Source organism: Myotis nattereri, assembly GCF_964212035.1.
Source record: "Myotis nattereri genome assembly, chromosome: 3".
NCBI classification, from domain to species: Eukaryota; Metazoa; Chordata; class Mammalia; order Chiroptera; family Vespertilionidae; genus Myotis; species Myotis nattereri.
In genome coordinates this window covers 53,802,610-53,829,906 of record NC_138077.1, presented here as the reverse complement: position 1 = coordinate 53,829,906, position 27,297 = coordinate 53,802,610, and the positions used below count along the sequence as shown (strand labels likewise).

The window sequence follows — 27,297 nt, the reverse complement described above, 5'->3', positions numbered from 1 at the left end:
TGACTTTGGCAGAAGTACATTTGTATATTCCTCCCTTGTAATCACACAGTCATTCAATTAGAGGCAATGAGTGTGCCCACAAGAGAATAAAGTTTTATAAACATTCTATGATAAAAAAGAGCATCACAATCCAGCTTTACCAGTTTCTAAAATACTTCTTCCTTTACCCACCCATTACTCTGTGTATCTCTGAAACATCTGAAAAATACTTTTCTGTGACTTACTAGGCTGTAGGGAACAAACACTTTTAGATACATTACAATGATCTCTAGCAGAATTTGGCATCTTTCTTCCATTAACATTAACTGAATGTCTCAACTGGATCTTAAAAGAAGATTGGCAATTTTCAGTTTTAGGGCCTCTTTGAGGTTTTGGATGCTCTGTATCAGCTTGTCCTTTTACATTCCTATTTTTGGATTTCTTCCTCTGTCCATTTAGCAATTTGTCTGGAGGTGAGGGCGTAGAACGTAAATGATATTCATCTGGGGATCCTTTTTGTCGGTTTGGCTTCATTTGTTCTTTGTCCACCTCTTTTTGAATCTGTAGTGCTAATAACCTGTCCTGTTCTTCTTGCTTACGTCTCTCAAAAAGTAGATGTTCCAAATCTAACAGTTTTTGAGTAAAGCTGGTTTCTGTTTCCTCTTGGTCTGAGGAAGGTTCGGAGGACATTTTCCTTCTTTTTGCAGAAAAGCATGGATCCCTGACTGCTTCAAAAGAAGACTCCTGATTTTTTCTTTTGCAAATACCTTCTTCACTGATCAGTAGGCAAGACTCTTCATTTTCTGTCTCAACTGTGTTATTTCCAATTATCTGGGTCACGTATGATAGAGCACACCCACTCTCTGTTTCGCCACAAGGCTTAACTGCAGCTTCTCTAGGGTAGGGGACTCTGGCTTCAGGTCTTTCAGGATTTATGGCACATAATTCTTTATCATGATTTTTTGGTCTCATTTTGACTTCTCCTTCAAGGCACCATTCTGTATCACTGGCACATAACTGAGGCATAGGTGACTCTATTGAAGACTTTGCACCTTGTTCTTGAATTTCAAGGCATATTTGCGGAGAAAGTGTTGGCATATCTTCCTCCACTTCTGTGTCTTGCCACATAGGGCTCTTTACATTGCTACTATCAGTTTCCTAGAGAAAACAGAAAAAAACTCAGTCAACCAGAGTTATACATCAAAGTCTTACATATGTCTTACACTGATACCATAGTTGAATTGTCACTATTAGGTAGTTCTTACTATCACTACTAATAAGGTATATTGATTTTAATAGCATTTTTATTGTATGCCAGTTGAGATTAAGGCATTCCCTCATTTTTACTCCCATGAAAACCTACAGATTAAAATCCACAAACTAGCCCTAGCTGGTTTGGCTCAGTGGAGGGAGTGTCAGCTCGTGAACTGAAGGGTCCCGGGTTCAATTCTAGTCAAGGGCACATACCTGGTTGCAGGCTCAATCCCTGGCCCTGGTTGGAGCGCATGTGGGAGGCAACCAATCGATGGGTCTCTCTCAGATCAGAGTTTCTCTCTCTGTCTCTACCCCTTCCTTCCATGCTCTCTAAAAATCAATGGAAAAATATCCTCAGGTGAGGATTAACATCCCTTCCCCCCAAACTAGATTCTCTATATAGCCAATAGCTGGCACCATGACCTGACCTCTTTTTTTATCTTATAAACTTCCAGTAGCCCAGGGATTTTAAAGTCCTTTTTGTACCACCAACTCTCCTCCCTTAGGCATTTTTGTGAAGCTTATAGACCTCTTCTAAGAACAGTATTTTAAAATATATGTATATAGGATCACAAATAAAACAATTTATATTGCAACACATTTATTAAAATGTTAAAAGTTATGATGCAACATGTATCTATAAATAAGATTCAGTGGCAAGTCTAGTAACTTATAATACTGACGTAGGGATGAGTATAAATGATACTTCAAGAGATTTACAACAAATATAATATGATAAAAACTCATCCTTTCTATTGATGACAAAGTCATAGGTACCATTAAATGTATTATAGTTTGCTGTCTACATTCATAATTAAAGAAAACACTAAAATGAGAGGTCAGACAAAAGTAAACTTTTTCTTCCATCTCAGTTCATATGTACTCTCTGGTTTCTAACCATAGACCTTCGGTTGAGAACCCTTGCTTTGGCCAATATAATTCTTCTCACTTATAGGTCTTAGTTAAGTCAAGACCCAGGATTAGTTTTGACCATGGGAAAGCCTTAAGAAAGTCTTCAATGAGAATTTGTCTAAGAACAAAAATGATTCCTTGTTGGAGACATTCTGTTCTTTTAACTTCTTTATTCCTCACCCCAGGATATTTTTTCCATTGATTTTTAGAGAGAGTGGAAGGTAGAGAGGGTGAAGGGGTACACAAAAGGGAGAGATGGAGACAGAAAAGGAGGGGAAAAAGAGGGAGGGGGAGAGCAAGAGAAAGAGAAACACTGATATGAGAGAGACACATGGATTGGTTGCCTCTTGCACACAGCCCTGGTTGGGGCTGGGATCGAATCTACAAACCCAGGCAGGTGCCCCTGATGGAGAGTCGATTCTGGGACCCTTTGGTGTGCAGGCCAATACTCTTAACCGCGGAGTCACACTGGCCAGGGCTCTTTTACCTTCTTTGCTTTTGCATTTATCATTCTGATAGCATTTCTTATAAACCAGTGTGGATTGGACTGAACAAATTCTAGGTTGCTTACCTAGTTTTGCTGTGAATATGAACAACAGGGTAGAAAAAATATCCCAGCCCTACAATGCCTTTTCCATCATTCCTCAATGCAGGTACCAACCAGACTATCTGGACTTAACTCCTCCATTACCTCTACTTTAAGGGACTTTGGGCAAGTCTCTTTTCTCTGTGTGCCTCAGTTTTCCCAGCTGTAAGACGGGCACAAGAATGATACCCAGCCCTAACCGGTTTGGCTCAGTGGATAGAGCATCGGCCTGCGGACTGAAGGGTCCCAGGTTCGATTCCGGTCAAGGGCATGTACCTTGGTTGCGGGCACATCCCCAGTAGGGGGCGTGCAGGAGGCAGCTGATCGATGTTTCTCTCTCATCGATGTTTCTAACTCTCTATCCTTCTCCCTTCCTCTCTGTAAAAAATCAATAAAATATATTTTTAAAAAAAAAGGAGAACCAAGACGGCGGCATAGGTTAACGCCGGAGTTTGCTGCCTTGAACAACTACTTCAAAAGTGAAACTAAAAAACAGAACAGACATCACCCAGAACCACAGGAACGCTAGCTGAGTGGAGGTCCTACAACTAGGAGGAAAGAGAAACGCATACGGACACTCAGAGGAGGTGCAGTGCAAGTCAAATTCTGAGGTGCGGAGTGCGCAGAGCGGGCTGGCGGCGGAGGGCGCGGTTGGCGTTTTCAATCGGGAGGGAGTCGCAGACTCTGAGCTCCAGATACAGGGGAGTCTTTAGGGACCCAGACTCAAACGGGAGAAGTGGCACTGTCTGGCTTCGGTCAGAGCGAGTGCAGCTTTCTCTCCGAGGTTTGCAGCAGGTGCTGGGACTCAGAGAGGCAGAGCCACTGGGGACAGGACTGAGAGCCGCCATAACTGCTCTCTCCGGCCCACCCTGTTGATCCTGTGCGACCCGCCCCGCCCAAGCCCTGCACAGAGCCATTTGCCGGATAGCCTCAGGCAAAGGCTAGATTAGCACCTCCCTAGAGGACAGAAGTTCTCTCACTGCAGACACAGCTGATTCTCATAGCCACTTGGCCTGGAGGTCAAACCCTCCCTGGTATTAGCTACAACAATCAAGGTTTAACTATAAGACTGCGCACAAAGACCACTAGGGGGTGCACCAAGGAAGCATAACAAAATGCGGAGACAAACAGGACAAAATTGTCAATGGAAGATATAGAGTTCAGAACCACACTTTTAAGGTCTCTCAAGAACTGTTTAGAAGCCGCCGATAAACTTAATGAGATCTACAAGAAAACTAATGAGACCCTCGATGTTATATTGGGGAACCAACTAGAAATTAAGCATACACGGACTGAAATAACGAATATTATACAGACTCCCGACAGCAGACCAGAGGAGCGCAAGAATCAAGTCAATGATTTGAAATGCGAGGAAGCAAAAAACACCCAACCGGAAAAGCAAAATGAAAAAAGAATCCAAAAATGCGAGGATAGTGTAAGGAGCCTCTGGGACAGCTTCAAGCGTACCAACATCAGAATTATAGGGGTGCCAGAAGATGAGAGAGAGCAAGATATTGAAAACCTATTTGAAGAAATAATGACAGAAAACTTCCCCCACCTGGTGAAAGAAATGGACTTACAGGTCCAAGAAGCGCAGAGAACCCCAAACAAAAGGAATCCAAAGAGGACCACACCAAGACACATCATAATTAAAATGCCAAGAGCAAAAGATAAAGAGAGAATCTTAAAAACAGCAAGAGAAAGAAACTCAAGTTACCTACAAGGGAATACCCATACGACTGTCAGCTGATTTCTCAACAGAAACTTTGCAGGTCAGAAGGGAGTGGCAAGAAATATTCAAAGTGATGAATACCAAGAACCTACAACCAAGATTACTTTATCCAGCAAAGCTATCATTCAGAATTGAAGGTCAGATAAAGAGCTTCACAGATAAGGAAAAGCTAAAGGAGTTCATCACCACCAAACCAGGATTATATGAAATGCTGAAAGGTATCCTTTAAGAAGAGGAAGAGGAAGAAAAAGGTAAAGATACAAATTATGAACAACAAATATGCATCTATCAACAAATGAATCTAAGAATCAAGTGAATAAATAATCTGATGAACAGAATGAACTGGTGATTATAATAGAATCAGGGACATAGAAAGGGAATGGACTGACCATTCTTGGGGGGGAAAGGGGTGTGGGAGATGTGGGAAGAGACTGGACAAAATCGTGCACCTATGGATGAGGACAGTGGGTGGGGAGTGAGGGCGGAGGGTGGGGCGGGAACTGGGAGGAGGGGAGTTATGGGGGGGGGGGAAAGAGGAACAAATGTAATAATCTGAACAATAAAGATTTAATTAAAAAATATATATATATTAAAAAAAAAAAGAATGATACCCACATTACAGAGTTGGAGGTTGTGATGAAGATTTAAAGAAAACACACACATTATCTGGCACAGTAAATGTTCATAAAAACCACCTACCTGAATTGAAAAAAATAAAGAAGAAAAGAAACCTGTGAGTAAAGGGTTAACAAACCTTTTATGTAGGAAAGAGACCTGGGTGTCAGCTCATTTTTCCTAGTTCTACTTACGTAGAAACCTGATAAAGGTGGAATGTCACCTGTGTTATTAGGCCACATAGCTTATAGTAAAATGACCCTTATTGCTGAACTGCATTTGAACTAAAACTATAAGTGATCTACAACACCAAGAAGTCAAAGCATGGAGCTTCTGTAAGTGACTTATAACTCCTTTGGGTGTGTTTCTGAAGGGGACTCCTGGAAGTTACACCCATAGGTTGTTACAATAAATGACTTTCAAGGGTCATGAGGCTTCTAAGCCAAAATGGTTACCACAGTCATCTGTGTGGTATCATTTCCAGGCCATCACTTAAGAGCTCTGCAGTGAGGACTCTTACTGAATTATATGCCTGATGGTGCCCTACTAGCATGCTTTGTTTCCTATCCTGTAATCTTTAAAGTAAGTTGGTACCGAGGATAGCCTATTCAGTTTTGTGAGTTTGATTGCCTGGGGTCCACAAACTGTGGCCCATGAGTCAGATTCAGCCTGCTGTTTTTGCAATAGTTTGACTGGAACAAAGACAAGCTCATTTGCTTACATGACAACAGCATAACTGAACTGTTGTGACGGAGACTATAAGGGCCAAAACCCTAAAATATTTACTATCTGGCCCTTTACAGAAAAGTGTTTGCTTATTGACTCCTAGTCTAGGTAAGCGTAAAATGACTAAGAAATTGTGTCCCATGTATTATGGTGACTTAAGGAAAAAAAAGTTAGGAACCTACAAGTATTTGCAATCTATAACATTAGTAAACATGCCAAACTAAGAACATCTTTAGCATCCACATACCTTAGACATGGACTTTTGTTTGCCTTCTTGTACAACTTCAGACTGTGATGCTGACCCAAATTGAGATTTAGGTGACAAATACCTTTAAAAAAAAGTTTACCAAAGTTTGAATGCTTTGAAAGAGAAGTGGTATGTACCCAACATAATCAAGCCACTAGCTATTTATGCTGAAGGTTGTCTGGTTGCCTGAATGATTTATCAGAAAGAGCGTAGTCTATCCCCTTGTCTCAGATATTTTAGCCTAACTCCAGAGCATAACTTAAAAAGTTGAGTATTGATATCTTAGGGAAAAAGAGTAGAAAAGCATGTAAAACCTAAAATTTCTTAACTCTCAAAAAAATTTAAAAAGGTAGATAGCATCAAACAACCAAGACTGTATACTCTTATCAAAAGTACTGGAAATAAAATTTTAATCTGAAGAAAGGATATGTTCAGTTTTTGGGTTTTTGCTTTTAATGTCAGAAAATCTATATATATTTTTTTATCATGGAAAAAGTCCATGATTAGCTTCTTTACCATGTTGGTATACATTTTTGTTACATACACATTCTACTTAGGAACAAACAGACATATCAACGTATCAGCAGATTATATCTCAAAATTTCTAAGCATCTTTAATAGGCTGTTTATCACTAAAAATATAAAGTTAATAATATAATGGAAAATGCTGTCAAAGAAATGGGAATAAATGGACATGTAATGAGCTGGTAGGTATATTTAAAAATGGTAAAAGTCCAAACACATATACAACTGTGCTTAAACATGGCAGAAATCTCCCAAAATGTTGGATGTCTTTAAGTGGTGGTAACTTTGGGTGATTTTCAAAGAGCAGCTAGCTTTAATTTTTAATAATTAAAGAAAACAATGGGAAAAAAAGGTCTGATTGCAAATAATATGTACAACCAGAGTTCCATTGCATCCAAAGCACTGAGTAGTAATATAGAATAAAATAAAACCTAGACAAAAATCTCATATAAAGAATAAATATCCCTTATAAATAAACTAGAGTACCTAACCCACATATTTAGTTACATCAACCTAAATACTCTACACACTTATGAGAACAAGAATCACCTTTTCAGTTGATAAGAGAAAAACAGGAGTCCAGATTTAGTTGCATTTTAATTGTTTCTCAAAGCTGAAGAATCCCTTCTGCCAAAGTTGGACATTAGTCATCAAGTCTATTAGTTCCAAGTAAGAATTATTACAGCATAATAGTTGTTTTGAAATCCATAAGCAAAGAACAAAACAAGATGTGATCAGATACTTATCCAACTTGATCAGTGAAGATTTAGGAACTGTCCTGGATCTTCTTTACTTATAATAACCATAAAACTAAATGGAAATGTAGGAAATATAGGTCATCATCCCTTTCCATGCCTATTTGCTTCCTCATATGTAACCAATTTTTTTGTTAATTGGTTTTTTGTTGTTAATCCTCACCTGGGGATAGTTTCCTTCCCACTGATTTTTAGAGAGTGGAAGGGAAGGGGAGGGTGGGGGAGAGAGAAAAACAACAATGTGAGACACACATTGATTGGTTGCCTCCCACATGCAACCCAGGTACATGCCCTTGACTGGAAATTGAACCTGCAACCCTTCAGTGCAAGGACCAACGCTCTACCCACAGAGCCACATGGGCAAAGGGCTATAACCACTTTTTAAAAAATGTTTATTTCTATATAGTACACACTATCTCTTATTTATTTATTTTTAAATATATTTTATTGATTTCTTACAGAGAGGGAGAGGAATAGAGAGAAACATCGATGAGAGAGAAACATCGATCAGCTGCCGCCTGCACATTCCCTACTGGGTATGTGCCTGCAACCAAGGTATATGCCCTTGACCAGAATCGAACCTGGGGCCCTTGAGTCTGCAGGCCAATGCTCTGTCCATTGAGCCAAACCGGTTAGGGCACTATCTCTCTCTCTCTCTCTCTCTCTCTCTCTCTCTCTCTCTTTTTTGCACTATCTCTTTTTTAAAGAAATCCTAATTATCTGAGATTTTTCTTTTTTTAAAAAAAAATCCTCACCCAAGGATATGTTTTTATTGCTTTTTTAGAGAAGAAGGGAGGGGGAGAGAGGGAGAAACACTGGCATAAGAAACATCGATTGGTTGCATCCCATACTCGCCCTGACCAGGGATAGAACCCGAAACCTAGGTATATGCCCTGACCCTGACCAGGAATCGAACCCCAATTGTTTGGTGTATGGGATGACGCTCCAACCAACTGAACCACCTGGCCAGGGCTGAGATTTTCTTTTTTCACTGTGTCATAAAGATCTTTCTAAGAGAGCCTACCTCATGAGAACAAATAGTTTAGGAGAGAATAGTTACAAAATTATGTAAGATTCACAATACGGGGATGGGCAAAAGTATGTTTACAGTTGTTCATATGGAAAAAGACATGGAGCCCGGCAAGCGTGGCTTGGTGGTTGAGTGTCGACCTATGAACCAGGAGGTCACGGTTTGATTCCCAGTCAGGGAATATGTCCAGGTTGCGTGCAGGAGGCAGTTGATCAATGATTCTCATCATGGATGTTTCTATCTCTCCCTCCCTCTCCCTTCCTCTCTGAAATCAATAAAAATATACTAGAAAATTTACATGATCACAAGAACCCTTATACTAACAATCATCGACTTTAAAATCCCTATGGGGGCCTCCTCTTTGTCTCCCACTTCAGAGATGATTATTCTGAGTTATTTATCTCTCTCTTTAAAAAAATATATTTTTATTGATTTCAGAGAGGAAGGGAGAGGGAAATGGAGATAGAAACGTCAATGATAAGAGAGAATCATTGATAGGCTGCCTCCTGCAAGCCCCCTACTGGGGATTGAACCTGCAAATCGGGCATGTGCCCTTGACTGAAATTGAACCCAGGACCCTTCAATCTGCAGGCTAATGCTCTGTCCACTGAGTCAAACTGGCTAGGGCATGAGTTATTTATCTCTTGCTTATAGTTTTACCACACACCTGTATCCCTAAACACCTATTGCTTTAGTACTGCATAATTTGAACCTTATGTATATAGAATCATACTCCATGTATTCTTCCACAACTTGTTTTTTTTCACCCAACATTTTCCTGAATCATGCATGTTTTCCATAGATAAAATTCATTTTCACTGTTGGGTAAAACTCTCTTCTACTGTTGGAATATGGGTGCTTCTGGCTCTTTACTGTTATGAATAGTACTGGTGGGCACATTCCTGGACTTGTCTTCTGGGGTTTCTTTAATGTCTATCCTCCAGTTATAGAGTATCAACCTCTTAAACTCCCCCGAAGCATGTTAAGTGCTTCTTATCCTCTATAACACTTAATATTGCTAGAAAGTTTAATTTCTAGCTTCTTTCACTTAGCATGTTTCTGAAGTTAATCCAATTATAGACTATATCAGTATGTCATTCCCTTTTTAAAAATATATATATTTTTATTGATTTCAGAGAGGAAGGGAAAGGTAGAGAGAGATAGAAATATCAATGGTGAGAAAGAATCACTGATTGGCTGTCTCCTACATGCCCCACACGGGATTGAGCCCGCAATCCAGGCATGTGCCCTGACCAGGAATTGAACCATGACCTCCTGGTTCATAGGTCAATACTCAACCACTGAGCCACGTTGGCCAGGCTGCCATTCCTTTTTTACGGTTGAATAGTATTCCATTCTATGGATATACATTTTGTTTATCCATTCAGCCCTCAATGAACATTTGGGCTGTTTCCACTTTTTGGCTATTTGAAGTGCTGACACAAACATTTGTGTACAGTATTTGTTAAAGACCTGTTTCTAATTCTTTTGGGTAAATATCTAGGAGTTGAATGTTGAGTCTCATGGTAAGTCTGTTTAACTTTCTAAGGAGTTGCCAAACTGTTTTCCACAGTGGCTGTACCACTTTATATTCTCACCACCAATGCATAAGATTCCAATTTTTCTACATTTTTGTCAACATTTGTTATTTCCTCCTTTTTTTGGATTATAGATATCCTGGTGGGTGTGAAATGGTATCTCATTGTAGTTTTTGCATTTCCCTAATGACTAATGATATTGAGCATCTTTTTATGTGCTTACTGGCTATTTGTGCATTTTTAAAGAAATATCTATTCAAGTCCATTTATTGTCTTATTGTTGAGTTATATTAAGAATTCTTTATATATTCTAGAGACTAGACCTTATCTGTTTTTAACTTTTTTTTATTATTCTTTTTTTAATGTACTTCTTACTGATTTGAGAGAGGAAGGGAAAGGGAGAGAGAGATAGAAACATCGATGATGAGAGAGAATCATGGATCTGCTGCCTCCTGCATGCCCCCTACTGGGGATGGAGCCTGCAACACAGGCATGTGCCCTTGGCCGGAATTGAACCTGGGATCCTTCAGTCTTTAGGCCAACACTCTATCCACTGATCCAAACGGGCTAGGGCTTTACTTGAACTTTTAATCCACAAGCTTCTCAATTCCTACTTTTAAATTCACAAGTTTATTAAAATTTATCAGTTTATTAGGTCCATTTTTTCTAATAATTTTTTATTTTTGTGTATTTCAAAATATATATTTAGATGCATGAAGATTCATAAGTTATAAGCTTTAAGCAGAATATTGTGTAATTATGCAATCCCTCTGCTTTTCTCCTTTTAATGGTTTTTCTTTTGATTCCTACTTTGCACAATATCAGCATTAAAAATATTGATACTGCCATATTTATTTATTTTTAAAATATATTTCTATTGATTTCAGAGAGGATGGTAGAGGGTGAGAGAAACATTAATGATGAGGGAGAATCATTAACTGGCTGCCTCCTACACGCGTCCCATTGGGGATTGATCTGAAACCTGCGCATGTGCCCTGACCAAGAATGGAACTTTTACCTCCTTGGTTCATAGGTCAACGCTCAACCACTGAGCCATACTGGCCGAGCTATTTTTTCCTTTAAAAGCAGGCACTCCATTTAACTCTGCCTCCACCCTAAATCTAATTGTCCACACCCCAAATCCAAAATTTCTAAGAATTCCGCAAGGATTCTGCAACATATTGTCTCACCTGAACCAATCTAGACTTTTTGAAGTCTAGATTGTGTTTCTTAAACTTTTCCAACTATGAATTATGATGGGAAAGCTTATATCTCATAGTCATCAATTCTACCTGGTGCTGGAGGGGTGTTGTGAGGAAGCTAAATCATTGCTCCACTGCTGACTACGTGACTCATACCTTTTTATAGTAGAGAAGAAATATAATGCATAAACTGGGAAAAAGTGGGTGAATGATCTAGATGCCAAATTATAAACTCCTTCAATGAGGATGACCTAAACCAAGGGGAAAACAAAATCCAACTGGTTAGTCTTTTAAACTTTTTTTGGTTAATCCTCTCCCAAGGATATTTTTTCCATTGATTTTCAGAAAGTGAAAGGGAGGGAGGGGATAGAGATGGAGATGGAGATAGAGATGAGAGAGAGAGAGAGAGAGAGAGAGAGAGAGAGAGAAACACCAACGTGAGAGACGCACCAATGGGCTGCCTCCTGCAAGGCTGGGCTTGGGCCTTCAACCCTTGACTGGGAATTGAACCCGGACCCTTCTGTCCAAGAGCCAATGTGCTTAACCACCAAGCCAAATCGGCCAGGGCCCAACAGTTAGTTGTGAGAAAATGGGAACATCATGGAAACCCTGAGCAATCAAGATTGAAAAAGAATTCATATCTCTCTTCATGCTAGCCAGGAATCTAAGCTATGTGAGTAGCTCTCCATTTTCATTTCATATCAATCTCAGACCGTCTGGAGGGTTTTCATGCAGAGTACATAGACCAAATTTTGACAATTAGTGAACTATATGAACAAAAAACACTGGCATACAGTAGGTGGTCAATAACTGATAAACAGCCATGTTCACTTACTTCTGAATATCTCCAGTATTTGTTTGTTTATTTTTACTTTTCTTTTGCAACTTGCTTGTGACTGGATCAGATTTTCTGGAATTCATGGGAGAAGCCAAGACTTTTTTCTCACAGAAGTTGTTCTTTAACAACAGAAAAAGCATAAAAGACATTAAAATGAATTTATAATAAAATAAGCTATTAACTCAACTAACTCAGAATTCACAATAGAATTTTTCAGGAATTATGCTTACATTAAATTCTACACACCCTTTGAATAACATTATGTAAAAATTAGTATAAACAAGATTAAGTCCAAAAACAAAGCAAAAAAGATTAAGTTCATCCAAGTTGGTCTAAATTAATTGTATTTTCACTCTACATGAAAGAGCACAAAAGGAATAATGATACTAATCTTATTAGCTGATAATTTGTTAATATTTCTAATGAGTAGTTTACCTTTATCTATATGAGTAAATTCAAAGAGGTATAGATATACCTGGAATAAAAGTTAGTTTTATGTAAAAGTAATTTAACTTGGGGACTTACGGGCATACCAATAAATACCATGAATTTTTACTTGCTGTAGTCTCGTAAGTCTCTTACCACATTATTGGAAAGATGAATATAACTGGCGGTGACAGACATTTGGCCTTGGACCACCCAACAACTTTCACAAGCAAGCCAAAAATTATTCTAAAACATCAATAAATCTACTCTATAATCCCATGTGAAAACAAGGATTAGAATAACAGACTCTTAAAAGACAGCTAAAGAGTCTCCTCTTTGAATTATTGGGAGGGCAAAAGTATGTTTACAGTTGTGAGCATGCAAAACAGCTATGCGACGAGGGCTGTATCATTTATTAACTATTGTATTATTTATTTGTATTATGTAAACCTACTTTGCCCACCCCTGTGTTCTCTTTCTTATCCTATTTGTTATTCTATTGGTCAATGTCTTTACTACTTCTTTTTTTTTTTTTTTTAAATATATTTTATTGATTTTTCACAGAGAGGAAGGGAGAGAGACAGAGGGCCAGAAACATCGATGAGAGGGAAACATCGACCAGCTGCCTCCTGCACATCTCCCACTGGGGATGTGCACGCAACCCAGGTACATGCCCTTGACCGGAATCGAACCCGGGACCTCTCAGTCCACAGGCCGACGCTCTATCCACCGAGCCAAACCGGCCTCGGCAATGTCTTTACTTCTTATTGTATGCCTTTATAAAGCTATTTTACTTAAATTTTAAAAAGGAAGTATATTAAAAAGGGCATACAATCTAAAACTTGAATATATTATTATTAATGGTAGGCCTCTAAAAATGAAAAAAAAAAAAATCCAAATTCTGGATATAGTTCATTTTAGTAAGTGTACTTTAACATATTTGTTGTTTGAAAGCAGAGGAATTATTTTTATAGGCTCTCAAACCTGAATATACCTCAGACTTCCCTAGATGCCTCTGGGAAGTCTAAGTCCCATCCCCAGAGAGTCTGATTCAGTAGATAGAGAACAGTTTATATTTTCTAAAAATCCCAGGGTAATTCTGCCAGGTTCTTTCAAATCAATGGGTCCCACTGTATTTTTTAGTCTTAAAGTATGTGTTTTTACCCTTTCTTTCATTCATTTCCCCTATGCAGTAATTTAACTACAGCAAGATAATAAAATTCAGCTTTAATATATTAAGAATTTAATGTGTTTCACTTTCTAAAAATGATCTATATCAATACAATGGAATAGTATACCATTCTTTAAAAGAATTAGACTGTATGGAGTAATACAAATACACACACACACACAAAATCTCTAAGATATATCAAGTGAAAAAAGGCAAGAAAAAAGTAGTATAACTGATAAATCCTTTTTAGGCAAATAAGAAAAATAGTTATAAGAAATGGTTAATAGTGCTAAACTTTGAGGAAAGGAACTGATGTAATGGAATAGAATGGGAATGAAGAGGTGGAGGGGGGGAAAAAGAAGCTCTCATTTTTCACTGAATAGCTTTCCTGCAGCAAATTAGTAATTTGAATTTACTAATAATATAAACATTTTTTAAAGTACACTTGAATTAGAGCAAATGTAACAACATTTGAAAACTGAAAGAAGTTTTCAGTGGAACAAATGTCAGAAATAGCTTATAGTTATGGTGAACATTTCTTTGAAAATTACATAGTCAAAGCAATAAGAATGTTAATACTTCAAAATTCTCTCCTAAAACTTACAATATTAATGCTTAGCTTTCTTGCCAGTTCTTCATCACTTTTTAGCTGTTCTTCCATCTCTCTTCTCCTTTTTTCTGCCTGTCTCTTTTCTTCTTCCTCCTCCTCTGCCAATAATTTCTGTATGTACTCTTCACTGGCTTTGTTTTCTTCTTCCTCACTGGCCCGTCGCTCTGCCTCCACCTTAAAAATAATTAATAGAGAACAGTCCTTTTCTGAACTTCTTAATATACTTACAATATCTATAATAATAAAAGCATAATATGCTAATTAAACCAGACATCCTTCCAGACGACCTTCCAGACAAAGCCAGGGCTGCAAGGGAAGCCTGGGTCCTGGGTGCCAGAGGGAAGCCAATGCCTGCAGCCAGGGGAAGGAGGCCTACTCTTGCATGAATTTCGTGCATCGGGCCTCTAGTTTCTTAATAAGAACAGTAAACATTTTTTAAATGAACATAGACAGGAATTAAGATACCTCAAATGAAGTACAAATCTGGAGAGGCAAATTCCTACAGGACAATTCAAGAAGTCTCCATGAAACCTTCCCAGATCAGCCCAACAAAACCTTAATCAACCCTCATCCCTCCTCACCTCAGTCCTTAATCCCAGCTGCTACTACACCAGCGGTTCTCAACCTGTGGGTCAAGACCCCTTTGGCAGTCGAACGACCCTTTCACAGGGGTCGCCTAAGACAATCCTGCATATCAGATATTTACGTTACGATTCATAACAGTAGCAACATTACAGTTATGAAGTAGCAACAAAAATAATTTTATGGTTGGGTCACATTTTAAGGGCCAGAAGGTTGAGAACCACTGTACTACACTGTCACACATTTGTGGGTTATGTTTGCAGGTAATACTTTCTCTCAATTAACAGAATGCCATGTGCAGATTAACTTAGGCCTAGGTTCCTGAACCAAAACCTAGCAAAAGGAATGTAATGTTAAAAACTGACTAAGACTAATAGGATCTATCCCTGAAATTTGGAAGAATCCCTAAACACAGTGGGCAGGAGTGGAATGGTTGTTGAAGAAACACCCACACTGGTTGTTATGATTTACAAAAGAAGAAACATAGAAAAACAAGTAACTTTCTTAAAACAGTATAAGTGGCAAATAGAGGCTCAAACTCTGATTCTAGGATCTAAGGCCATGCTTATGGTCATTTAAACTATACTTCTCCTAAAAACAAACAAATAATACTTCTCTTGGGGGGGGGGGGGACACACAAAAGAACAAACAAGAACCACTTAGAATTTCAAAGGGTTTGACTCAGGAACATGTCGTGATCCAATCCCATGAGAAAGCTGAGGTTCAGATGGTGTGGCCATCTCGCTATGAGCCTGAGAGAACGCTAGCTGACAGAAGCCAGCAAAGATCCGGATCTAGAGCTCTGGACAAACCCACCCCTGAAGCCCCTGCCTCTGGATTTCCAAATAATTACAATTTTCTGATTGTTTAAGGTAGCTGAAGTTGGGTTTTCTTTTATTTGCAGTCAAAAAAGAGCCTGTTCTCACTACCTTATTATAAGGACTAAATCATTCCTTTAAAACCTTTATGTAAGCCCTGGCCAGGTGGCTTGGTTGGCTGGAGCATCGACCTGTACACCAAAAGATTCTATTCCTGGTCAGGGCACATACCTAGGTTGTGGGTTCAATCCCTGGTCAGGATGCATATAGGAAAGAGAAAACCAATTGATGTTTCTCTCTCACATCGATGTGGGTTTTCTCTTTCTCTCTCTTAAAATCAATAAATCATATCCTCAGGTGAGGATGATACAAATAAAAACCCTTACTTAAGAACCAGCCGTGGGCAAACTACGGCCCACGGGCCGAATCCGGCCCGTTTGAAATGAATAAAACTAAAAAAAAAAAAAAAAAAAAGACCGTACCCTTTTATGTAATGATGTTTACTTTGAATTTATATTAGTTCACACAAACACTCCATCCATGCTTTTGTTCCGGCCCTCAGTCCAGTTTAAGAACCCATTGTGGCCCTCGAGTCAAAAAGTTTGCCCACCCCTGGCTTAGACAATATGCTGACAATTAAGTTAACTATCATAATTATAGTAGCCACTAGCACTAGCTACATTATTGAGCACTTGAAATGTCTCTCTCCTGACTTCTCCCTCCCTCTCTCTTCTCTCCTCTTTTCTCTCTCCTTTTCCCCTGATTGGATCTACCAAATACAAATACCTTGGATCTTGAATTTCCCAGCCTCCAAAACTATAAGAAATATTTGTTGTTCAAGCCCGCTAAGTCTATGGTATTTTTGTCTTAGCATCCTTAATGAACTAAAACATCCATAATCTACCACAATATTTCTATCCTTTAAGCTCAAAGCTTCAGGAAAATGAAAATGCTTAGGAATAACTATCACATAAGAGCACCAATAAATTAAAGCTAGTTTGTAACTATTGTGAACACATAAAAAATGGAGCCTTTATAAAGTACATTAAAATTTACATTTCAATATATACTATTTATATAAGCACATAAAACTACATATAAAATGTGAAAATGAAAACACAACAGAGAATTTTCCAAAAAACAGAATAACTATTTAATTCCTACCTTGCTTATCTCCTCTTCATATTCTCTTCTCAATTCTCCAGGTTTACTTAACAGGTGAACTGGCTGATAGTCATCAACTGTTCCAGATTAAGAAAGAAAATAATATAAGAGGCAACACAAAATTTTTTTTGGCTAGCTTTGTCTTCCATTAAAACTGCATTAATAGCCCTAGCTGGTTTGGCTCAGTGGATAGAGCGTCAGGCTTGTGGACTGAAGGGTCCCAGGTTCGATTCCAGCTAAGGGCACATGCCTGGGTTTCGGGCTTTATCCCCAGTGGGGGATGTGCAGGAGGCAGCCAATCAATGATGCTCTCTCATCATTGATGTTTCTCTCTTTCCCTCTCCCTTCCTTTCTGAAATCAATAGATATATTTAAAAAAACACACAACTGTATTAATATAAAAATGCAGAATTAAAATAAAATGTACAATTACTAACAGCTACAGCAATATCTACTTTATGGAGTTCCACCTTAAAACAAAAACAAAAAAAATAAATAAATAAAAAAGAAGGGAAAAACCAGAGGTTCAAAATGCCACATGAATATGTACACTTAAATCTTTCTCTAGACTCCATTAAAGGAATACAAAAAAAGTAATCCTACACAGCAAAGAGATTAGGAGACGGTCTCAGTAAACAATAAAAAAGTAAAAATTTGTGGAAAATTATTCTTCCATCCCTTTGTTCCAGGATACCCCATGAATACCAAAAACGAAGGATATTTACATCCCTCTATAAAATACTATAGAGCAATGCATACTATTGGCCCTCCAGATCAGCTGACTCCCAAACTCGGACTGAAACAGCACAAGTGTTATTTAAAAAAAAAAAAAGAAAAAAGAAAAAAAAAAGCTGCAAATAAGTGGATCCATGCACTTATGCAAGGGTCAACTTGAATAAGGGTTGTTCAAAGGTCAACTGTACATTTTGCTGGGATTAGAAAATACAACCACTTTGGAAAATGATCTCACAGCTTCTTACACAACCAAACATACATCTACTCTATCACTGAGCATTCCACTAAGTACTACACAAGAAAAAAATGAAAACATATGACCACAAAAAAACTTGTACAAGAATCTTCATAGCAACTTTATGAAAATACCTGAGGTGCCATCAACTGGAGAACAGCCAACCAAGTATACTACAAACAGAATGATATTTAAAAATAAAAAAATTAATAAACTAGCAATACCCATAACATAAGGATGAATCCTGAACTTTGCACTTAGTAAAAGAACCCTGCACAAAAGAATACACACAGCATGACTGCTGTTAGGAGTTGAATATAGAAGTCCTAACACCCTGCACCGAAGAATGTGACCTTAATTGGAAACAGAGTCGTTGTAGATGTAATTAGGTTGACTTCATACTGGAGTAGAGTGGGCCCTTAATCCAATATCACTGGTGTCCTCATAAGAAAGCAGAGACAGGAAGATGAGTATGTAAAGACAGACACACACTGGGATAGGCCATGTGACTTGGAGGCAGAGATTGGAATTATGCAACTGCAAGCCAAGGAACACCATGGACTAAGAAAAACGTGTGGAACAGACATATGAAAAGATGCTCAATGCCAGTAATCGTCAGAGAAATGCAAATTAAAATAACAATGAGGTATCACCTCACATCTGTCAGAATGGCTTTCATCAATAAATCCACAAATACGAGTGTTGGTGAGGATGTGAAGAAAAGGGAGCCCTCATGCAGTGGTAGTGGGAATGCAGGTTGTTGCAGCCACTATGGAAAACAGTATAGAGGCTCCTCAAAAAAATTAAAAAATGGAAGGGCCTTGCCCTGGCCAGTGTCACGCAGTTGAGCATCATCCTGTGCACTAAAAGGCTACCAGTCAGGGCACATGCCCGGGGTTGCAAACTTGATCCCTGGTAGGGAGTGTGTGTAGGAGGCTGCCGATGGATGTTTTGCTCTTGAATTCACGTTTCTCTCTAAAATTTAAAAAAAGGAATGGCCTTATGCCCCAGTGATTCCACTTCTAGTTTATCTCTGAAGAAACATAAAACACTAATTGAAAATATATGCATCCCTATGTTCACTGCAATGTTATTTCCAATAGTTAGGTGGATAAAAAAGCGTGGTACAGCCTGGCTGGTGTGGCTCAGTAGCTGAGCACTGACTTATGCACCAGGAGGTCACGGTTCGATTTTCCTATCAGGGAACACACCTGGATGTAGACTCCATCCCCAGTAGAGGGGCATGCAGGAGGCAGGTGATTAATATTTCTCTCTCATTGATGTTTCTACCTTTCGAATACTCTCTCTTCCTCTCTCTCTAAAATCAATAAAACATATTTTTTTTAAAATCAAAGAATTCTCAAAAAAGGTGAAGGAATTGAGAAGTTGATTGATAATATTGGTAATTACAAAATAGTAATGAGGATGTAAAATACAGCATAGGAAATACAGTCAATAATAGTATAATAACTATATATAGTGCCAGGTGGGTACTGGAAATATTAGGGAAACCCTGTAAAATATATGATTGTCTAAACACTATGCTGTACACCTGAAACTAATACAAAATAATATTGAATATAAACTGTAATAGGGAAAAAAATTAAAGAGAACATGTCACCCTAACTGATTTGGCTCAGTGGATAGAATGTCAACCCACAGACTGAAGGGTTGAAGGGTCCAGGGTTTGATTCCTGTCAAGGGTATGTACCTTGATTGCAAGCTCAATCCCCAGTAGGAGGCGTGCCAAAGGCAGCCTATGAATGACTCTCTCATAACTGATGCTTCTATCTATCCCTAACCCTTCCTCTCTGAAATCAATTTAAAAATATTTTTAAAATAGCACATTTTGTTATATATATTTACAATAAAAATAATTCCTACACAAAAAAAGGCAAGCACACCAGAGCAGAGACACCACATTTAAGACAAAAAACATTTTCATAGCTTATTGATCCACATAAGTGATCAAGATCCTACAGTCAAAGTGTTCCGTTTGGGTCATTCTCAATAGCTGCTGAGTCCACACTGTGGAGGACTTTGCATAGAAATGGCTTAACCAGAGGGAACTGGTCGAAGAAAGCTAGTTTAGGATCACTGCACAATTAAGATGGAGAAGTATAAGCAAGTAAGTTAGAGAAAGTAATTGAAAGTAAAAGAAATAGTAACACAGGAATCCAATAGTTTCCTTATTTCTGCTGTTGCTATACTACCACTATTGCTCATCTGAATATTTATACAACTTTTCATAAGAATGAAGACTCAAATTCTTGTTTTATTTTTTTTCCTTTTCATTTTTAACCCAACAAACACTAACTGAACAGCAGCCTGAGTATTATAACAATGAACGAAATCTTGTCTCTGACTTTACCCCCACTAAATAATTTAGCTCTTTTATTAATCCTTTAAAAAATGGATTAGCAATAATTCTTTATTTTATTTTTTTAATATTTTTTATATTTCATTGATTTTTTTACAGAGAGGAAGGGAGAGGGAGAGAGACAGAGAGTTAGAAACATCGATGAGAGAAACATCGATCAGCTGCCTCCTGCACACTCCCTACTGGGGATGTGCCCGAAACCAAGGTACATGCCCTTGACCGGAATCAAACCCGGGATCCTTCAGTCCACAGACCGACGCTCTATCCACTGAGCCAAACCGGCTAGGGCTTTTTATTCATTTTTAAAAGGATTTTGTTTTAGCCAACAAACAGGCTGGGTTTTACTCACCGGTGTCTTCTAATTCTTGCCCAGAGGCTCTAAGCTTGCATTCCCTTGGGTAGTGTTTCTGAATTACCTCCCACAGTTCCTTATTGATGAGAGAATTTCTTCGAGTGTGATACCGGGTCCACGAAGAGACCCGACGCCGACAGAAGGGACAGCATAGGTTCGCCTTCTCCACAGTCGACTGGAAGCATGCATTACAGAGCGTGTGGTTACAGGGCAGTGTTACCGGCTCCATGAAGATTTCCATGCAGATCCCGCACTGGCATTCCGACAAGGAAGGGATGGCATCTTGAGGTACAGCCATTTTAATATGCTAAAAAGACATAGTCAACATCAACGCCCGAAAGACAAAGAAGAGTATTTCCGGCCCAACCAAGGGGAAATCAAACGAACAGTTTTGTGTTTTAATATTATGCCCAGCAGCGTATCAGGATTCACAGGCTGTTAGCATCAAACACGTCTTGAAGCCAAAGGCCCTCTGCGGGCCAGGTAAGCAACACTACCCTGAAGGCTGTGTTTGTCCCTGTTTAAGACAAACGTCTGGTAAGAAAATAAATGAACGTGTCCGTCCAGAGGTTTTAATGTAACTGCTTCCGCAGCGCAGCCGGGGGACTCCCGCCCTCGGGCGAGGGGGCAGGCGTGTGACAGGTCCCCTCCTCCCGCTTACCAGGTGAGGATGCTCCCGCCGCCGCCCGGGCAGCAGCCTCGGGGCCACCGTCCCGGAAAGGACCCTGCTTCCGCGGGGACTTCTGGCTCCGCTGGAGAACTTCCGTTTCACCATCGCTGCGGGGTCAGCGCACGAACCCCCGCGTCCCAGCTTTCCGGCATCTGGGGCGCTCGGAGGCCGCCTCTCCCCTCGCTAGAGGCAGCTAAATAGCTACATCCCAGCGGTGGTGCCGCAGCAACCCGACAAGGGCTAGTGACGTCACAACTGCCCGCCGAAAGGGGCCCCGCCCTCCCAGGAGCCGCCCAATGGCAGAGGCCAGGAACGCTGTGCAAGGCGGGACTTCCGGTCCTGGAGCGCGCCCATCTCACTCCACCGGGCGGGAGAAGTCGCTGCTTCAGCCTCTTAGCCCCTCCTACTTCCGCTTGGGGGAGTCCGAGTTTCCCCTGCATTTTTCTGCTCCCGGAGGCTGCGGAAACGGGGGGGATTATCGTCTGTGGTCAGAAAAGGGGAACCTCCAAACAAATTTTAAAATTTCTCCCAGTACTCTTCAAACTATCTTTCTGTTTCTATTCATTTGTATCTAAGCCTCTTAGATTGCTAATCCAAAGTTTTTAGAAAAGCAACTCTGAGGTTGATCTCGGGGAAAGGTTGTGATCAGAGAATCTGCAAAGTTGTATAATTTATAGAAGCACTTACTATTCCCTCTGTAGCCCAGCCCCTTCTCTAATTTGCCTTTCATAGGTAGGTTCTTTTTTTAAAAAATATATTTTTATTGATTTCAGAGAGAAAGGGAGAGGGAGAGATGGAAACATAAATGATAAGAGAATCATTGATTGGCTGCCTCCTGCAAGCCCCCTACTGGGGATCGAGCCCACAATCTAGGCATGTGCCCTTGACTGGAATCAATTTGGGACCTTTCAAGCCGCAGGCTCAGGCTCTATCCACTGAGCCAAACCAGCCAGGGCCATAGATAGGTTCTATTAGGATTGTCGGCCGCAAGGCTGCTTCTATCATGAGGCTCAGCAGTCGAGTGCAACATATATAATGTAGTATTTTATTATTAAATCTAGAACAATCAAAATTATTAGGAGGCCAAAGGCAAAGTATTTTAACATCTTGGCATTAAGTTCTTGTGCTGACAACTGATCCTGTGGTTGGCAGACAGGAGCAGAGAAAGGAGGATGGGCCAGGTACAGAAGGTCACCAGAGTGGAAAGCTCTGGGTGCCTAGGAAGGGACAATCGTAGGGTGGAACCTCATTCCCTAGCATTCAGTTTAGACCTCCCTGACCTTTCATATCACTGGTCATTCGGTTTAGACCAGCCGTGGGCAAACTACGGCCCGCGGGCCGGATCCGGCCTGTTTGAAATGAATAAAACTAAAAAAAAAAAAAAAAGAGCGTACCCTTTTATGTAATGATGTTTACTTTGAATTTATATTAGTTCACACAAACACTCCATCCATGCTTTTTTTCCGGCCCTCCGGTCCAGTTTAAGAACCCATTGTGGCCCTCGAGTCAAAAAGTTTGCCCACCTCTGGTTTAGACCCTCTGACCTTTCCTCCCTAGAAATAACATCTAGGCCTCAGTTGGATTTTAGCTCCAGGACCAAGAAAAACAGCAAAACCAGCTGCATTGAATAATGACCTACTGCCCTGGCGCTGACCAATCAATCAGTGGAGACCTAGCCCCTGAAAGGACATACCTGGAAAGCTGATGAATATTCTATTGAAATCCTCCTCTGGGACCTCCCTAAGATTTCCACCCTTAAAACACATAGGAGGAGGACGTGCATTTTGAGCCCTGGCTGAGTAGCTCAGGTGGTTAGAACAGTGGTCAGCAAACTGCGGCTCGCGAGCCACATGTGGCTCTTTGGCCCCTTGAGTGTGGCTCTTCCACAAAATACCAACTTCTGCGCATGGGCCACGAAGTTTCAATCGCACTGTACGTGCGCGCCCACACGTGGTATTTTGTGGAAGAGCCACACTCAGGGGCCAAAGAGCCACATGTGGCTCGCGAGCCGCAGTTTGCCGACCACTGGGTTAGAACATTGACTCCATATGCCAAGGTTATATGTTCAACCCTGTTCAGGGCACATATATTAATCAACCAATGAATGCATAAATAAGTAGAATAACAGATCAATGTTTTTCTTTTCCTTCCTCTCTCTAAAAATCAATAAATTTTTTAATTCTTGCATTTTGATTTCTATTTTTAGAAATCGTCTGTAATGGATACATTTTATATGCTTCTTCAGATTTCCTTGGCCTTGTCCCTAGGTCTGCCTAAGGGACATTGTTGAAATCTCTGTCTCCTCCTGCCACTTTTGAACTCCTGTGAAACAGTGCACTGAACAATGCAGGCTCTGACTGTCCTGTGGCTGCTGGGAGGGCTTAGATAATGCATCCTGGAAGTATGGGGTTTCACTCCCATGGAGCAAACTTTGGCCAATTGAAAACAGAAATTTTCTTTTTTCCAAGGCATGGTTCCTTCAAACAGTGTTTTTGGAGAAGGACCAGATTGAGCGGATATATCTGCCAAGCAACCTGCTGTATCTCTTGTGGCTCATTTTCAAAGAGGGGCCAGCAAGGTAACATATCACCTTGTATTACTTATCTTTCTCTACCTAGCATCCTTCCAGAGTGTTACTGGATTCTCACTGTCCTGAATTTGTACCTCCCAAGAAAAGCATCAGCATTTAACATTTACCTGGAGGACAGGACCCACATTTTTTGTTGTTGTTGTTAATCCTCACCCAAGGAAATTTTTCCATTGATTTTTATAGAGAATGGAAGAGAGAGGGAAAGACAGAGAGAAACATTGATGTGAGAGAAACACATCGATTGGTTGCAAACCCTGACCAGGGCCCAGACTGGGTAGGAGTTTGAAACCAAGGTATGTGCCCTTGACCGGAATTGAACCTGGGACCCTTTAGTCTGGAGGCCGACACTCCATCCACTGAGCCAAACCGGCTAGGGCAGGACCCACATTTTTAAATGTTTTTGTTGCAGCACCTAGCACATGGCATTTGGTGTTCAATAAATATCATAGATATAGGATCAATGTGTGTGAGTTCCCTTTCTAGTATAAATAACTGTGATACTGTACTAGAGAGAAAATGTACATCAATATATATAATATAAGGGATTTTTATTGTTTTGTCTTTTAATAAATAATACATTTACATGGTTCAAAATTCAAAATGTATATATGCATTAACAAGATTTCCTCCTATTTTTGACCCGTTAGCTTCGTAGTTTTCTTCCTTAAGACAACCAATGTTCTCACATTCTTATGTATCTCTCCAGAAGAAGTTTATAAAGTTTATGGATATATTAGCTTATGTATGTGTATATATACATATGTGTTTGTCCCTTTTTCCATTTAACAATACACTTTGGAAATACATATTTTATTTTTACTTTTAAAATATATTTTTATTGATTTCAGAGAGGAAGGGAGAGGGAGAGAGAGGAAGAAACATCAATGATGAGAATCACTGATTGGCTATCTCCTGCACGCCCCCTACTGGGGATCGAGCCCACAACCTAGGCATGTGCCCTTGGCCAGAATCAAACCTGGGACCCTTCAGTCCACAGGCAGACGCTCTATTTATTGAACCAAACCCAAAGAGCTTCTTCATTCTTTTGTGTGACTATACAGAAATATCCATTGTATCAATTTATCATAATTTCTCTAATACTCTCCCAACTTTTGCTATAATAAAAATACCGTAAGTCCATAGCAAAATTGTACATACATATTTTTTTCCCATTTGCAAGATAAATTACTGGGAGTGGAATTGCTATGTCATAAGGGAAAAGGTTAGTTTTTGACAATTGGCATCAACTCTTTTAGGGATGACTTTTGCTCTCCAGGGGCTGTCACTGCTTTCCCCTTCTCAATGAGCTGGACAGCCATCAGCAAAGCATTCTGCAGAGCCTGGTTCTTTACCACGTTGGTGATCATGAAAGTGACATCCCTGATATACATCTGTCTCACTTTGGCACTGTAGTGTTCTGCCTTGTTACCATGTGCAATAAAGAAGGTACAAAGTGCTGTGGTATCTCTTTCTTGCAGCCCACACTCCTCCAGGACAGATTCCCATACGACTCTAATGCGCTTGTTCTTGACTTTTCTTCTAAGGACGGAGGCTAAGGTAGGAAGACTTCTCACCAGGTCTGGCAGCTTCTCAAGCACATGAGTGTGCAAGCAGATGAGTACTTCCACGACATAGCTGTATATAATATTTAATTCCATTGAAGTGAACCTATAAAGAAGGGGAGAGCTTCTAAAGCAGTAGAATACTTTATGTTCAAATATAAGTAAGTTCTATTAGGATAGCTCCAAGAAGTGCAAACCCACTAGGAGAACCAGCTGTTGTATTTTAGAAAACACTTTAGAAATAAGACCTGTGCTAAACTGGATACCTAAGTTCTCCAGCCACCCATACTATAAGTTTCTCAATGGCAGAGTAGTTATATTATCCATCTCTGTGTTAGTAAGATTTTGGCAAGCAAGAAACTGTTGATGAGTACTGCAGTGCCTGGCATATAAACAGGTACTCAAATTAATATTTTTGGAATAAATGAACCTAAGAATATGTGGTTTCTTCACAATCCATTGCTGGAACCACATTAAGAAGTTCAATTTTAGAATGCCATTCTCACAATGCCACAAAATTCCACTTGATTTCTCATTGGATACTCACTTGAGTGCCAGAACTGCTGTCCACAGCTCATCTTGGGCTGCCTGGCTTGCCAGCATTTTGCTATGATGTTCAAATTTCTGTGTCAGATTATCCTTGGTGAAGTCCAGTTCTTTAAACTGTGCTTCTAAAGCTTGGAGTTTGTGGTCTACTCTATAGGATAAAAGAATCAGGGGGTTGGTTCAAGTCAGGGAACAAAATTAAGGTGTTGCCAAAGATGAGAATGTATTATTTACAACCACTACCAAAGTTGGGTAGCTATTTGCCATTCTCTCTATCCATCATCCTAGTTCTTGCATTCCTTATATTGCCAAACTTCTGAATTGTCTACTTGAGTTCATTTGTCATGTTTTATCTTTGTATTGTACTTTATACTTTAAAAAGTATTTTATAGTCCTGACCAGTTTGGCTCAGTGGCTAGAGCGTCAGCCTGTGGACTGAAGAGTTCCAGGTTTGATTCCGGTCAAGGGCATGTACCTTGGTTGCGGGCACATCCCCCGTAGGAGGTGTGTAGGAGGCAGCTGATCCATGTTTCTCTCTCTATCCCTCTCCCTTCCTCTCTGTAAAAAATCAATAATATATATATTTTTTATTTTATTTTATTTTTATATTTTATTGATTTTTTACGGAGAGGAAGGGAGAGGGATAGTTAGAAACATCGATGAGAGAGAAACATCGACTAGCTGCCTCCTGCACACCCCCTACTGGGGATGTGCCCGCAACCAAGGTACATGCCCTTGACTGGACTCAAACCTGGGACTTTTCACTCTGCAGGCCAACGCTCTATCCACTGAGCCAAACTGGTTAGGGCAATATATATATATTTTAAAAGTATTTTATACAGCCCTTGGCTGGAGTAGCTCAGTTGGTTGAGCCTTGTCCCATGCACCAAGGGGTCGCTGGTTCAATCTCCGATCAGAGCACATGCCTTGGTTGGGGGCTCAATACCTGGTGGTGGGCAGTAGGGGCAGCAGATCAATGTTTCTCTCTCTCCATTCTTCTCTCTCTAAAATCAATAAAAACATATCTTTTTTAAAAAAGAAAAAAATAGTATTTTATACAAGCATTACTTTTGAGTCTCACAATAAGAAGTGAAATCATCATTTCTACTATTTTACAGATAAAGATATTAAATATCAAAAAGATTGAGACCTCCCTGGCCAGTGTGGCTCAGTAGTTGAATGTCGACCTCTGAACCAGGCAGTCACAGTTCGATTCCCAGTCAAGGCACATGCTCAGGTTGCAGGCTCGATCCCCAGTGGGGGTTGTGCAGGAGGCAGCTGATCGATGATTCTCTCTCATCACTGATGTTTCTATCTCTCTCTCCCTCTTCTTCTTCTCTGAAATCAATGAAAATATATTTTTAAAAAAGATTGAGACCTAATGTCATATAGTTAGCTAGTGCTGGAACCAGTATTTAATAAGACTGCTTTCTCTACCCTATTCTGTTTAAATACTATCCTTCCTTTAAGGATAAGCTCAAAGTCCACTGCCTGCTTGAATCCCCAGACTGTCTTCC

General features: G+C 39.8%; 2 protein-coding genes across 2 annotated transcripts; both read right to left on the bottom strand.

The window, feature by feature from the left end:
- Positions 1-21,333, bottom strand: RNF168 (ring finger protein 168). The gene is made up of 7 exons (XM_081085360.1): positions 21,074-21,333; positions 20,410-20,719; positions 16,711-16,787; positions 14,141-14,320; positions 11,937-12,058; positions 6,052-6,133; positions 1-1,137 (listed from the first exon to the last, which is right to left on the bottom strand). Exons 1-7 carry the CDS (start codon positions 21,185-21,187, stop codon positions 175-177), a joined length of 1,848 nt encoding a protein of 615 aa, XP_080941486.1. The 5' UTR covers positions 21,188-21,333; the 3' UTR covers positions 1-174.
- Positions 21,334-24,835: 3,502 nt separating this feature from the next.
- SMCO1 (single-pass membrane protein with coiled-coil domains 1) lies at positions 24,836-26,890 on the bottom strand. The gene is made up of 3 exons (XM_081085359.1): positions 26,727-26,890; positions 25,782-25,931; positions 24,836-25,340 (listed from the first exon to the last, which is right to left on the bottom strand). The coding sequence occupies exons 1-3, from the start codon at positions 26,801-26,803 to the stop codon at positions 24,896-24,898; spliced, it is 672 nt and encodes a 223-aa protein (XP_080941485.1). The 5' UTR covers positions 26,804-26,890; the 3' UTR covers positions 24,836-24,895.
- Between the last annotated feature and the right edge of the window lie 407 nt (positions 26,891-27,297).